Source organism: Pseudophryne corroboree, chromosome 10 (genome assembly GCF_028390025.1).
Source record: "Pseudophryne corroboree isolate aPseCor3 chromosome 10, aPseCor3.hap2, whole genome shotgun sequence".
Lineage (NCBI taxonomy): Eukaryota > Metazoa > Chordata > Amphibia > Anura > Myobatrachidae > Pseudophryne > Pseudophryne corroboree.
In genome coordinates, this window is record NC_086453.1 from 280,707,775 (window position 1) to 280,723,089 (window position 15,315).

The window sequence follows — 15,315 nt, forward strand, 5'->3', positions numbered from 1 at the left end:
TGTTATGTGGTTACCTGTTCAGCTGTTGCTGTTATTGTTCCCAGCCGTTGCTGGTCGTTTTTTGTTAGTGGTGTGCTGGTGTGTAAATCTCACCACTCCTTGCTGTTTGTTCCTTCTCTCAAGTATGTCCTTCTCCTTCGGACACTATTTTACCTATAACTGCCTGTTGGAGGGGGCATAGAGGGGAGGAGCCAGCACACCCAGCTGAAGAAACTTAAAGTGGACCCCGTCTATACCCCATCGTACTAGATTCCCCCAATATCCCTTATGGACTACGAGAAAAGGATTTACTGGTAGGTAATTAAAATCGTATTTTTTGTGACAATTTATTTATCTGAGCTTGTAGAGAGATAAATGGGGAGATGTATGAAGCTGCACACAACGATCCTTATGTGTACCGTGGTACTTCACCGCATTATCGCGGTGTTTAGAACTCACCCTTCTCTCTAATGTGTGATTGCTGCTCCCAGCCCTTTGAGAATTCGTTATGTGCAGGGGTCGCGATGCGGTCACACCCCTCTCTTCGGCATTCGTTGTGTCCCTGCACATGCACATTGTGCCTGGTGGCCAGCGTACTCCGCGCGGCTGTGTCTGCGCATGCGCTCTGGATGGAGATGGACGCCAGGCTCCCCAGGCACCCGGGACAAGGGTGAGGCAGGGATCAGTGGCAGGTGCGTTATGTAAGCTGGCTCCAGTATCCTGAGCCAGCGGCCACTCAGTGCGCCCGGCAAATGCTGTGAGGCACCACACCACATACTCGTAGTTTATTGTAGAATGCCGGCTCCAGCCATTTAAACAGAGCAGGTGGCGGGGCAGGTTCTTGCGCCACTGGCTGGTTCTTGCGCCACTGCACCCGGCAAATGCAGGGAGGTGCCATTCTATGTGACCTGAGTTTAATGGAGAATGCGATCCAGCGGCAGAACTGCACCACCAGCCCCGACCTGCCGAAATGACAGAGGAGGCTTAACAAGCGGTGAGTCACTGTCCCAGCCTTCATCCGCGAGCCTTCAACTTCATATAGGCACAGTGCCGCAGACGAACCTGCATTCCTTAAGAACCTGCTGTTAGCCGCATCATACATCGCGGTAATGCAGTAACAGCAGCAGTTACCGTGCGCTATGTGCAAAAAGGACATAGTGCACGTTCTTACATCTGCCTCAATGGGCCTGATTCTTATTTGTAAAGCAAAAAAGCAAATCACTTTGAGGAGCAAATACATTTATATTTTTCCTGTGCAGGGTAAATACGGTCTGCTTTTGGATGTAGCCCACAAAATAGGATTTTAATACCTACTGGTAAATCCTTTTCTCGTAGTCCATAAGGGATATTGGGGGTAACTAGTACGATGGGGTATAGACAGTGTCCAAAGGAGCCAGTGCACTTTAAATTTCTCACGAACCGGCACTTCATTTAACACACACACGCCGACGGAGACGCAGGAGGGACACAGGAGAGCGCTGTGCCCTCCGTGTCTCTCCTTCAGAAGACAATGCGGGAGCGATGGAGGGTAAGTACCCTTCCTGGCACTGTGGGGCATATCTGGCAGCATGAGGGCACATCTGGCACTGTGGGGCATATCTGACATATCTGGCAGCATGAGGGCACATCTGGCACTGTGGGGCATATCTAGCATATCTGGCAGCATGAGGGCACATCTGGCACTGTGGGGCATATCTGACATATCTGGCAGCATGAGGGCACATCTGGCACTGTGGGGCATATCTAGCATATCTGGCAGCATGAGGGCACATCTGGCACTGTGGGGCATATCTGGCACTGTGGGGCATACCTGGCAGCATGAGGGCATATCTGGCACTGTGGGGCATATCTGGCAGCATGAGGGCATATCTGGCAGCATGAGGGCATATCTGGCAGCATGAGGGTATATCTGGCACTGTGGGGCATATCTGGCAGTATGAGGGCTGTCTACGGCTAGAGCTGCATTTCCCACCCTAGGCTTATACTCGAGTCAATGAGTTTTCCCAGGTTTTTGTGGTAAAATTAGGTGCCTCGGCTTATATTCGGGTCGACTTATACTCGAGTATATATGGTATATATATTATACTTGCAAAGTCTCCTAGTTAGCTTATAGTATCACACAAGTGCTAGTCAAGCCTTTTGTGCCAGTTCTACACGGAGGATCTTAGCGGGACCCCACCCCCACAGGAGGGTCCTGTACGCTGCGCCCGTGGTCAGCCGCACTTTGAACCAGGGGACTCCCCTAATAGGGCCCCCGGTTTGTACTTGCCACCATTGTCACCTTCAGGCAGCGTTAGGGGTGTGCCGCGTGCTGCGACAGCCAAGGCGCAGAGCTCCGCTGAACAACAACCCCTCAGCGGGGAAGCGGCTCTGCACCTCGTAAGGCTGGTGACCGCCCACCCCCAAACTCCCACGGTGCAGGTATGCTGTTGCCCAGACAGCATACCGAAAATAATAAAAGTTTTAAAGAGAACTCTCTGGAGCTGCAGAGATGTGCATCCTCTCCTGAGGCACGTTTTTCTAAACTGCTTGTGGGAGGGGGCATAGAGAGGAGTCAGCACACCCAGTTGAAGAAATTTAAAGTGCACTGGTTCCTTTGGACCCCGTCTATACCCCATCGTACTAGTTTCCCCCAATGGGGGGTCATTCCGAGTTGATCGTAGCTGTGCTAAATTTAGCACAACTACGATCAGTCACTCAGACATGCGGGGGGACGCCCAGCACAGGGCTAGTCCGCCCCGCATGTCAGTGCCGGCCTTCCCCCGCAGAAATGCCAAAGCATCGCACAGCGGTGATGCTTTTGCATTTGAGGATTAAATCCCGGCCAGCGCAGCTCCTGCGGCTGGCCGGGAGAACCTCTTCGCTGTCCGGGTCGCAGCGGCTGTGTGTGACGTCACGCAGCCGCCGCCGTCCAGCCCCCACCCGCCTCTGCCTGTCAATCAGGCAGAGGCGATTGCTAGGCAATGACGTCCTTCGGCCGTCTGGCATGCGCCGGCGCACGCGCAGTACTGGCCCGATCACACTGCTGCGATAAACTTCAGCGTCACCCCCCACCCAAATCTAACTCTCTCTGGACGTTACATCTGCCCCATCTGCAGTGCTACATGGTTTTGCCCAGGTGCACAGTTACTTGCTTTTTATTTTTTTTGCTTTACTCTAAAATCAGAATGAGGCCCAAAGTACCAACCAATCAAACAAGGGCTGACTTTGAGAACTTTTTTTTGTAAAATTAGATGTGCTCCTTAATCCTCTGTAAGAATGAACACGCCCATCTATATTCTGCAAAGATTTGCATGTGGGTTTTAATGAGACATTTTTTATACATGTATAAGCAGAGCTACTAGTTTGTTTAATAAAAAAAAAAAGGGTTCCTAACATGTATGCCTGGCCAATGATTGGCTTAATTATGATCAAATATCCATGATACCTGTGCAAAATTGTTTGGAAGGAAACAAATTTGATTTGTATGCTTAAATAAGTAATTTTTCTTCCGTTTTTCATAAAATAATTGCCCAAAAAAATAATTACCACAAAATAGTAAAACTCTGCTATTTACACATCTAACTGCTACTTTGGAATGGTTCGGGCCTGAACTTTTACCCCTAACTGTAGCATTTCTTGGTAACTAGTATATGCCCTAAGTAGCCACTTTATAAGGTGCACCGTTTTAGTACTGGGTAGGACCACCACTGCTCCAGAACAGCCTGAATTCTTCATGAAGTGGATTCAAATAGGTGCTAGCAACATTCCTTACAGACATGTTGACAAGACAGCTTCTTCCAGTTGCTGCAGATTTGTTGACTGAAAATTCATGTTGTGACTTTTCCATTCCATCCTTAAAGGTTGGGATCTGGCGGCTGTGGACGCTGCAGAATGCATTGTCATACTCATGGAACCAGCTAGAGATGACATGGTGCTGGAAATAGCTATTAGACAATGGGTAGATTGTTGCTATAAAAGGCCCCTAAAAGTGTACTAGGAAACCATTAAACATACTATCACACCACCACCACCACTACAACCTGATCTGTTGGCATAAGCAAGATGAATTGTTGGATTCATGTTGTTTACACCAAATTCTGACTGTGCCCACTGTAGCCCCAGTTTCATTAGATGACAGGAGTGGCACCTGAAAAAATCATCTTCTGCTGCTGTAGCCCATCCACTTCAAGGTTTATTGTGCTGTGCATTCAGAGATGCCCTTCTGCATAATTATGTTGGAACCCATGGTTCTTGTCAGTTTCAACCAGCCTAGACATTCTACTGCTTCATCTCTATTGTGGTTATTTGGTCTGAACAACAACTGAACATCTTGATCATGTACAGTATGCATGATTTTATGCATTGAGTAGCTGCCACAATATTTACTGATTTGATATGTGCATTAACCAACAGGTGAACTCAATAATGTGGCCACTGAGTGTATATGACACCAATGTTTGAAGGCATCTACTGTGTGTTGTGTCTAAATGTATAAAAACCCTATACGTTTTATTTATGGTATTATCTTAACATTTCCATTCTTGTATTAAAAGTTTGGTCCTTAATGCATTGCAGCCCTTGTGGCCTGTTAAGAGAGATTTACACTTCGGACAGGTACTGGCCTGTTTTAACCAATTTTCCTGGGTGTAATGATGCTGCAATCATACTTGTAAATGAAGGGCTCCATGTAGATCCCTAGAGATCTGCCTATTCAGTACTCATGTGCCTTCTCTCCCTATGCTCTTCCTTTTACCCTATCTCCTTTAAGCGCTCTCATCTATATAGGTCACATAATGTTCACTTAGACGTGACCATCAAACCAAAAACAAGAAGCAATCATATTATGCGTGAACTATAGGGAATGCACTTTCTGTGGCACTTCATTATGGCTTACTGTTAATATACACACCCAATGTCCTCATTTCCTTTAGCATTGATACATATAAAGATGCATTTTTGTTGAATCACAGGTGAAAGATTTAAAAGGCTGTATTGTAAAGCTGCAAAGTAATCCATCGTTTCGTAGACCGTTTGATTCATGTGCCCTAGCTTGCTGGCAGTCCGTGTTGGGCAGGAGCGAGGCACGGTCTATGTCCAGATCCCCGGCTCATCTCAGGTTCTCTTGCTGCCACTTGGGCGCAGCCACCTCAGGATAGTAGCAGAGGTGATGCTTGCTTATTTCAGCAGGGAAATGTCATCGGCAAAATCATCTTGCGATCGTCTTAGGCAGCGGGAGCAACGCCACTGGAACAGCATTAGGCAGAGGGGGAGCATGAAGAGGGCACACACACCAGCCATTACATATGCAGTGGTCATCAATGCAGATTCATCCAGCTGGGGGGTGTTATAGCCACAGTCTTCCAGGTCAGAGGCATAAAATGGGCCATCCACAGACGCCTTGCGGGAGTAGTCATGAACTGAAAGAAATGAAACCACAACAGGTGTGAAATAATTACTATAAGAACAGTTAAGCAATCATGCACTCTACTTGTGATTACATTACTGGTCCTTGTCCCCAGTACTTTACTATGGCCCGCCCAGGCACAGACGGAGCCACGATTAGCGTGGCTCCATCTGTAGGTAAGGGGCAACTTCAGGTGATCTATTCAAACTTATAATAAGAGTTTGTGCTGTCCTAGGTTCATGTCAATTGATAAATCCAAGATTAATAACAGTGCACTCGGAGTGCATTGTCCCCAAAACATCCTCCCCTTCTTCATGGAAAAAAGACTGAGTACAATATATCTGGCATACAGAAACCAGCAAAAGTTGATTACCATACATGCCATTTTTATTGCCCCTTAAAAACACTTGTGTCTCAGGTGAGTGCCACCAGCCTTCTAGTCCTAGATGTATACCAATATACCTGGTATCCAGGCTCTAGGTCAACCTTAATTAGGTCAACAGTCAATTGGTTGACCACTAATGGTCAACATGGGAAAAGTCAACATGTAAGATGTCAACAGGTACAAAAGGTCAACAAGTTCAAATGGTCGACACAGGTGTTTTGTTTTTTCTTCATTTATTCAACCCTTTTCATACTTAGCTTTACGAACAAAATGACACAAAAAAAGAAATAAAGAAATACGGTCAACCTTTTTTTTTTTGTCGACCATTTGCCATGTCGACCTTTTCAAATGTCGACCTTTTTTAACGGTCACCCTTTCACGTGTCAACATAATGCCCATGTTGACCTTTGCCATGTCGAGCATTAATGGTCAACCTAATGACTGTCAACCTACTTAGGGTCGACCAAGTGATCCATAACCCAGAATACCCATCTAGCTTGTGTAACTTTTACACACCTCTAAAAATGTTTTTTTTAAACTAGTGTCAACCATTGTTATGTCAATCTTTTGCACCTGCTGACCTTAGACACAGTTGACCTTTTATCAGTTGACATTTTGACCATGTTGACCATATGGGGTTGACCTACTGTCTCACTAGACACTGTCTATCCAGTGCCTGAAACCCACTAATCATGCGTTTAGAGGACTTGGCTTGCATTGTCTAGTTTTGCCACCAGAGGTGGACCAGCGTACGCCCTCCAGAGTCATCTTTTCACTGTTGGGTTGCTGCCAGAAGATGGCTGGTGTTTAGACCTCTCAGACCTACGGAGATCTCACTGGCTTAATAAAGTTGAAATATCTGGTCCAATAAGTTTTTCATTCTAGATATTTCTGATCTCTCCATTCTAGACATTTCTGATCTCTCTTTAGCCCCAATTTTAAGACATGAAATGAACGCATGGGATTAAGAAGTCCTTTAAAGTCCTTTACAGACATTATAGGGCATATCCTACTGAACACAAAATTTTCCTAAAAAAACAAATGTGCCTATCGCACCCATTTTTCATATACTGCGGATAAGCGCGCTCCCTATTTTCATACTGTCCAACTGAATAAAAATTGGGTGCAATCATTTTTCCAGCAAAAAACTGCATGAATTTTTTTTTTCCAAATGTGGATATTGGCCTATACCCTAAAAAAAATTAAGTAAATAATTTGTAACAGTGTAGATGTCTATTACTGTCCCAATGAAAAATATTTTGAGCTTTTAAAAATGTTAAGAATTGCTTGCATTTTTTTTTTAAATATATAAAAAATTATAAAATGCTATTTTTTCCCCATCTAAATAAATAAATAATTTACTTAAATTTGGGGTGCATAAAAATATGAAAACGTTGATTTGGGGGGAATCTGACGCTGCTTGAAAAAAAAAACCAACCCTGTAAATCCCACCTGCAAAGTTTAAAACACCTGTCCCATCCATATATTCCCACATCTTTTAACTCATTATTCTGCACTTTGCATAATTTCACCCCAATAATGACATGTAACTATTGGCCCAATTAAGCTAACTGAAAACTTCCAATTGCCTAATTAGTCATTAGGGTGGTATCAAAGGGCTTCTGAACCAAGGGCCTAATTCAGACCTGATCGTAGCAGCAAATTTGTTAGCAGATGGGCAAAACCATGTGCACTGCGGTGGGGGAGATATAACATGTGCAGAGAGAGTTAGATTTGGGAGGGGTGTGTTCAAACTGAAATCTAAATTGCAGTGTAAAAATATAGCAGGCAGTATTTATTTACCCTGCACAGAAACAATATAACCCACCCAAATCTAACTCTCTCTGCACATGTTATATCTGCCCCCCCCCCTGCTGTGCACATGGTTTTGCCCAACCTTTGACAAATTTGCTGCTGCGATCAACTCTGAATTAGGCCCCAAGTCCCAATATTTTACCTTAAAATAACAATTTTCCCAAAGTTTGTACTTGCTCTGAGGCTGCGAGAAAATAATTGTGTTAATTCCTATAAAGTTCTCACCATGGCATGTGCTGACTGCGAATCCAATGCGTTTACGAGCACGGTCAAAAACAACATAAAAGCCCTCCATGATGACAGCCCCCATCACTGTGCCAGTGGAAGATTGGGACACTGCAAATTTATAACAGTCATCCTGAGAGGTAGCTATGTCTTCCACAGGACGCAGGTATTGCTGCAAGGAAGAGAAGAGATTGTTGTCTACACAGGTGATCAGTTACGCTAGGGGAGCATGTATGGCTATAGCAAGCACTATGAAGGAGAAGTGTGACATATAACAGGGAAGAATCAAAGAAATGGAAACAAAAAAATATTATAGACTTAACTTCGAAACTATGTGGCCGGTATTTAGAAATCGGTAGTATAGGATGAAAAGCAACTTTTTGTCTGCAGAATATTTAGGTCATTTATTTATTTATTTCTCTGACGTCCTAGTGGATGCTGGGAACTCCGTAAGGACCATGGGGAATAGCGGCTCCGTAGGAGACTGGGCACAAAAGTAAAGCTTTAGGACTACCTGGTGTGCACTGGCTCCTCCCCCTATGACCCTCCTCCAAGCCCCAGTTAGATTTTTGTGCCCGACCGAGAAGGGTGCACACTAGGGGCTCTCCTGAGCTCTTCGTGAAAGTTTAGGTTTAGGTTTTTTATTTTCAGTGAGACCTGCTGGCAACAGGCTCACTGCATCGAGGGACTAAGGGGAGAAGAAGCGAACTCACCTGCGTGCAGAGTAGATTGGGCTTCTTAGGCTACTGGACACCATTAGCTCCAGAGGGACCGAACACAGGCCCAGCCTCGGAGTCCGGTCCCAGAGCCGCGCCGCCGGCCCCCTTACAGAGCCAGAAGCAAGAAGAGGTCCGGAAAATCGGCGGCAGAAGACATCCTGTCTTCACCAAGGTAGCGCACAGCACTGCAGCTGTGCGCCATTGCTCCTCAGCACACTTCACACTTTGGTCACTGAGGGTGCAGGGCGCTAGGGGGGGGCGCCCTGAGCAGCAATAAAAACACCTTGGCTGGCGAAAATACATCACATATAGCCCCCAGGGCTATATGGATGAATTTTAACCCCTCCCAGATTCCACAGAAAAACGGGAGAAAAGGCCGCCGAGAAGGGGGCGGAGCCTATCTCCTCAGCACACTGGCGCCATTTTCTCTCACAGCTCCGTTGGAGGGAAGCTCCCTGGCTCTCCCCTGCAGTTACTACACTACAGAAAGCGGTTAAAAAAGAGAGGGGGGCACTAATTAGGCGCAGTATAACAATACAGCAGCTATAAGGGGAAAAACACTTATATAAGGTTATCCCTATATATATATATATATATATATATATATATATATATAGCGCTCTGGTGTGTGCTGGCATACTCTCCCTCTGTCTCCCCAAAGGGCTAGTGGGGTCCTGTCCTCTATCAGAGCATTCCCTGTGTGTGTGCTGTGTGTCGGTACGTTGTGTCGACATGTATGAGGAGGAAAATGATGTGGAGGCGGAGAAATTGCCTGTAACAGAGATGTCACCCCCTAGGGAGTCGACACCTGAGTGGATGAGCTTATGGAAGGAATATGTGACAGTGTCAGTTCTTTACAAAAGACTGATGACATGAGACAGCCGGCGACTCAGCCTGTGCCTGTCCAGGTGTCTCAAAAGCCATCAGGGGCTCTAAAACGCCCGTTACCGCAGATGGCAGATACAGACGCCGACACGGATACTGACTCCAGTGTCGACGATTAAGAGACGAATGTGACTTCCAGTAGGGCCACACGTTACATGATTGAGGCTATGGAAAATGTTTTTACACATTTCTGATAATACCAGTACCACTAAAAAGGGTATTATGTTGGGTGAGAAAAAACTGCCTGTAGTTTTTCCTGCATCTGAGGAATTAAATGAAGTGTGTGATGATGCGTGGGTTTCCCCCGATAAAAACTGTTAATTCCTAAAAAGTTATTAGCATCATACCCCTTTCCGCCAGAGGATAGGGCACGTTGGGAAACACCCCCTAGGGTGAATAAAGCACTCACACGCTTGTCAAAACAGGTGGCACTACCGTCCCCGGATACGGCTGCCCTAAGGAACCTGCTGACAGAAAGCAGTAAAATGTATATACACTCACACGGGTGTGATACTGCGACCAGCAATCGCCTCAGCCTGGATGTGCAGTGCTGGGGTGGCTTGGTCGGATTACCTGACTGACAATATTGATACCCTAGATAGGGACAGTATATTACTGACTATAGAGCATTTAAAAGATGCATTTCTATATATGCGTGATGCACAGAGGGATATTTGCCGACTGGCATCAAGAGTAAGTGTGCTGTCCATTTCTGTCAGAAGAGGGTTATGGACAAGACAGTGGTCAGGTGATGCTGATTCCAAAAGGCATATGGAAGTATCGCCTTATAAAAGGGAGGAGTTATTTGGGGTAGATCTAACAGACCTGGTGGCCACGGCAACGGCTGGGAAATCCACATTTTTACCCCAGGTAGCTTCTCAACATAAGAAGACGCCGTATTATCAGGCGCAGTCCTTTGGGCCCCATAAGGGCAAGCGGGCAAAAGGCTCCTCATTTCTGCCCCGTGGCAGAGGGAGAGGAAAAAGGCTGCAGCAAACAGCTAGTTCCCAGGAACAGAAGCCCTCTCCCGTTTTCTGCCAAGTCCTCAGCATGACGCTGGGGCTTTACAAGCGGACTCAGGCACGGTGGGGGCCCGTCTCAAAAATTTCAGCGTGCAGTGGGCTCACTCACAGGTGGACCCCTGGATCCTTCAGGTGGTATCTCAGGGGTACAAATTGGAATTCGAGACGTCTCCCCTTCGCCGTTTCCTAAAGTCTGCTTTACCAACGTCTCCCTCCGACAGGGAGGCGGTATGGGAAGCCATTCACAAGCTGTATTCCCAGCAGGTGATAATCAAGGTACCCCTCCTACAACAGGAAAAGGGGTATTATTCCACGCTGTTTGTGGTACCGAAGCCGGACGGCTCGGTGAGACCTAATTTAAATCTGAAATCCTTGAACACTTACATACAAAGGTTCAAATTCAAGATGGAGTCACTCAGAGCGGTGATTGCAAACCTGGAAGAAGGGGATTATATGGTGTCTCTGGACATCAAGGATGCTTATCTCCATGTCCCAATTTACCCTTCTCACCAAGGGTACCTCAGGTTTGTGGTACAGAACTGTCACTATCAGTTTCAGACGCTGCCGTTTGGTTTGTCCACGGCACCCCGGGTCTTTACCAAAGTAATGGCCGAAATGATGATACTCCTTCGAAGGAAGGGAGTTTTAATTATCCCTTACTTGGACGATCTCCGGATAAGGGCAAGATCCAGGGAACAGTTGGTAGTCGGGGTAGCACTATCTCAAGTAGTGTTGCGGCAGCACGGTTGGATTCTTAATATTCCAAAATCGCAGCTGATCCCGACGACACGTCTTCTATTCCTAAGAATGATCCTGGACACAGTCCAGAAAAAGGTGTTTCTCCAGGAGGAGAAAGCCAGGGAGTTATCCGAACTAGTCAGAAACCTCCTAAAACCAGGCCAAGTGTCAGTGCATCAGTGCACAAGGGTCCTGGGAAAAATGGTGGCTTCCTACGAAGCAATTCCATTCGGCAGATTCCACGCAAGAACTTTCCAGTGGGACCTGCTGGAAAAATGGTCCGGATCGCATCTTCAGATGCATCAGCGGATAACCCTGTCACCAAAGACGAGGGTGTCTCTCCTGTGGTGGTTGCAGAGTGCGCATCTTCTAGAGGGCGCAGTTTCGGCATTCAGGACTGGGTCCTGGTGACCACGGATGCCAGCCTGCGAGGCTGGGGAGCAGTCACACAGGGAAGAAATTTCCAGGGCTTGTGGTCAAGCCTGGAGACATCACTTCACATAAATATCTTCGAGCTAAGGGCCATTTACAATGCCCTAAGCCAAACAAGACCTCTGCTTCAAGGTCAGCCGGTGCTGATCCAGTCGGACAACATCACGGCAGTCGCCCACGTAGACAGGGCGGCACAAGAAGCAGGAGGGCAATGGCAGAAGCTGCAAGGATTTTTCGCTGGGCGGAAAATCATGTGATAGCATTGTCAGCAGTGTTCATTCCGGGAGTGGACAACTGGGAAACAGACTTCCTCAGCAGAAGTTTTCCACATGATTGTAAACCGTTGGGAAAAACCAAAGGTGGACATGATGGCGTCCCGTCTAAACAAAAAAATTGGACAGGTATTGCGCCAGGTCAAGGGACCCTCAGGCAATAGCTGTGGACGCTCTGGTAACACCGTGGGTGTACCAGTCAGTGTATGTGTTCCCTCCTCTTCCTCTCTTACCAAAAGTACTGAGAATTATAAGACGGAGGGGAGTAAGAACTATACTCGTGGCTCCGGATTGGCCAAGAAGGACTTGGTACCCGGAACTTCAAGAGATGCTCACGGAGGACCCGTGGCCTCTACATCTAAGAAGGGACCTGCTCCATCAAGGACCCTGTCTATTCCAAGACTTACCGCGGCTGCGTTGGACGGCAGGGCGGTTGAACGCCGGATCCTGAAGGAAAAAGGCATTCCGGATGAAGTCATCCCTACCCTGATCAAAGCCAGGAAGGATGTAACCGCAAAGCATTATCACCGCATTTGGCGAAAATATGTTGCGGCTGCGAGGCCAGTAAGGCCCCAATGGAGGAATTTCAACTAGGTCGGTTCCTGCATTTCCTGCAAACAGGAGTGTCTATGGGCCTAAAATTGGGGTCCATTAAGGTTCAAATTTCGGCCCTGTCAATTTTCTTCCAAAAAGAACTAGCTTCAGTTCCTGAAGTTCAGACGTTTGTAAAAGGGGTACTGCATATACAGCCTCCTTTTTGTGCCTCCAGTGGCACCTTGGGATCTCAATGTAGTTTTGGGGTTCCTAAAGTCACAATGGTTTGAACCACTTGAATCTGTGGAGTTAAAATATCTCACATGGAAAGTGGTCATGCTGTTGGCCCTGGCCTCGGCCAGGCGCGTGTCAGAATTGGCGGCTTTATCCTGTAAAAGCCCTTATCTGATCTTCCATTCAGACAGGGCGGAATTGAGGACTCGTCCTCATTTTCTCCCTAAGGTGGTTTTCAGCGTTTCATCTGAACCAATCTATTGTGGTACCTGCGGCTACTAGTGACTTGGAGGACTCCAAGTTGTTGGACATAGTCAGGGCCCTGAAAATATATGTTTCCAGGACGGCTGGAGTCAGAAAATCTGACTCACTGTTTATCTTGTATGCACCCAACAAGTTGGGTGCTCCTGCTTCTAAGCAGACTATTGCTCGTTGGATTTGTAATACAATTCAGCTTGCACATTCTGTGGCAGGCCTGCCACAGCCAAAATATGTAAAAGCCCATTCCACAAGGAAGGTGGGCTCATCTTGGGCGGCTGCCCGAGGGGTCTCGGCTTTACAACTTTGCCGAGCAGCTACTTGGTCAGGGGCAAACACGTTTGCAAAATTCTACAAATTTGATACCCTGGCTGAGGAGGACCTGGAGTTCTCTCATTCGGTGCTGCAGAGTCATCCGCACTCTCCCGCCCGTTTGGGAGCTTTGGTATAATCCCCATGGTCCTTACAGAGTTCCCAGCATCCACTAGGACGTCAGAGAAAATAAGAATTTACTTACCGATAATTCTATTTCTCGTAGTCCGTAGTGGATGCTGGGCGCCCATCCCAAGTGCGGATTGTCTGCAATACTTGTACATAGTTATTGTTAACTAAATCGGGTTATTGTTGTTGTGAGCCATCTATCCAGAGGCTCCTCTGTTATCATACTGTTAACTGGGTTCAGATCACAAGTTGTACGGTGTGATTGGTGTGGCTGGTATGAGTCTTACCCGGGATTCATAAATCCTTCCTTATTGTGTACGCTCATCCGGGCACAGTATCCTAACTGAGGCTTGGAGGAGGGTCATAGGGGGAGGAGCCAGTGCACACCAGGTAGTCCTAAAGCTTTACTTTTGTGCCCAGTCTCCTGCGGAGCCGCTATTCCCCATGGTCCTTACGGAGTTCCCAGCATCCACTACGGACTACGAGAAATAGAATTATCGGTAAGTAAATTCTTATTTTTCCTATCGCTAAAAAAACAACAACATTATACTGGGACATTGATTAAAAAAAAAAAGAAAGAAGTTACATTACACATTTCACCGGCTGAATTTCTCTTGTTAACACTACTGTTAGTTATGAAAAATGTGTTTACAATGGGAGTAATTCCAAGTTGATCGCAGCAGGAAATTTTTTAGCAGTTGGGCAAAACCATGTGCACTGCAGGGGGGCAGATATAACATTTGCAGAGAGAGTTAGATTTGGGTGGGTTATTTTATTTCTGTGCAGGGTAAATACTGGCTGCTTTATTTTTACACTGCAATTTAGATTGCAGATTTAACTCACCACACCCAAATCTAACTCTCTCTGCACATGTTATATCTGCCTCCCCTGCAGTGCACATGGTTTTGCCCAACTGCTAAAAAATTTCCTGCTGCGATCAACTCAGAATTACCCCCAATGGCAGAAACACAATCACCAAATTTGGGGCGTGATTTAATGAAGTCCGAGTTCAGCGGCTGTGCAGGATGCCTGCCACACTCGGACGTTTTTTTTAAAGGAGCAATAACTTACAAGGCATGGTTTAGCCTTTTACATGATTGCCCCTTTAAAAAGACGTCTGAGTTTGGCCGGCATTCTGCATGGCTTTATTACATCACAACCTTAATTGGATTTAGTCCACATGGTTAGGATCTCCTTTTGCATGGAGTAGTTTACTTGACAGCCCTCTCTCCGATGACGTGGGTGTGGTATTGGGCCACAGCCGGACAGAACCAGTTTAATAGTCTATTAATGTTGCATTAGAAATTGTCACTTTATTTTTTGCTTCATATGTACTTAAATTCTTATTTACAGTGACTCATTTGTAATCTATTGCACCATATAATTCTTGGTCTTAATGTATGTTTTCTGATATAGGAGATGACACTTTGCGACTCCTTTATAATTTTTTTATATTTTATTTCCTTACTGCATGTATAAAATTGAAATAAGTTAAAAAAAAAAAGGAAAATGCTACATTAAACAGGTGGATGAGAGGAACAACGAGGTACACTGGGCCCTCTTCAAAATATACTTACATCAAAAGAGATTTTTGCATGAACAATGGCTCCGATTCAGACCTGATCGCTGCTGTGCGTTTTTTGCAAAGCGGGCGATCTGGTCTGAACTGCGCATGGGTATGCACCGCAACGCGCAGGCGTTACGGTCTGCAGCGACGGGGAGCGCCGAGCAGTGACGAGATGGTGCGAAAAATCCCATTGCTGCGGCGAACGCAAGGAGATTGACAGGAAGAGGGCGTTTGTGGGTGGCAACTGACCGTTTTTGAAGAGTGTCCGGAAAAACGCAGGAGGGAGCAGGCGTTTGGAGGGAGGATTCCTGACGGCAGCTCCGGCCCCGATCATCGCAGCGGCTGAGTAAGTCCTGGGCTGCGCAGAGACTACACAAACTTCTTTTTGTACAGCTCTCCTGCACATGCAATCACACCCCTGCA

General features: G+C 46.5%; 1 protein-coding gene across 2 annotated transcripts in view; it reads right to left on the minus strand.

Annotated features, from left to right (window-relative positions):
* Positions 1-3,252: 3,252 nt before the first annotated feature.
* BACE1 (beta-secretase 1) overlaps positions 3,253-15,315 on the minus strand; it is an 84,429-nt gene continuing 72,366 nt past the window's right edge. For both annotated transcript variants that reach the window (XM_063943317.1, XM_063943318.1), the window contains 2 exons: positions 7,791-7,962; positions 3,253-5,378 (listed from right to left, as the gene is read on the minus strand). In XM_063943317.1, coding sequence (XP_063799387.1) covers positions 5,137-5,378; positions 7,791-7,962 — 414 coding nt within the window. In that variant the 3' untranslated portion in view covers positions 3,253-5,136. The remainder of the gene's footprint in view (positions 5,379-7,790; positions 7,963-15,315) is intronic.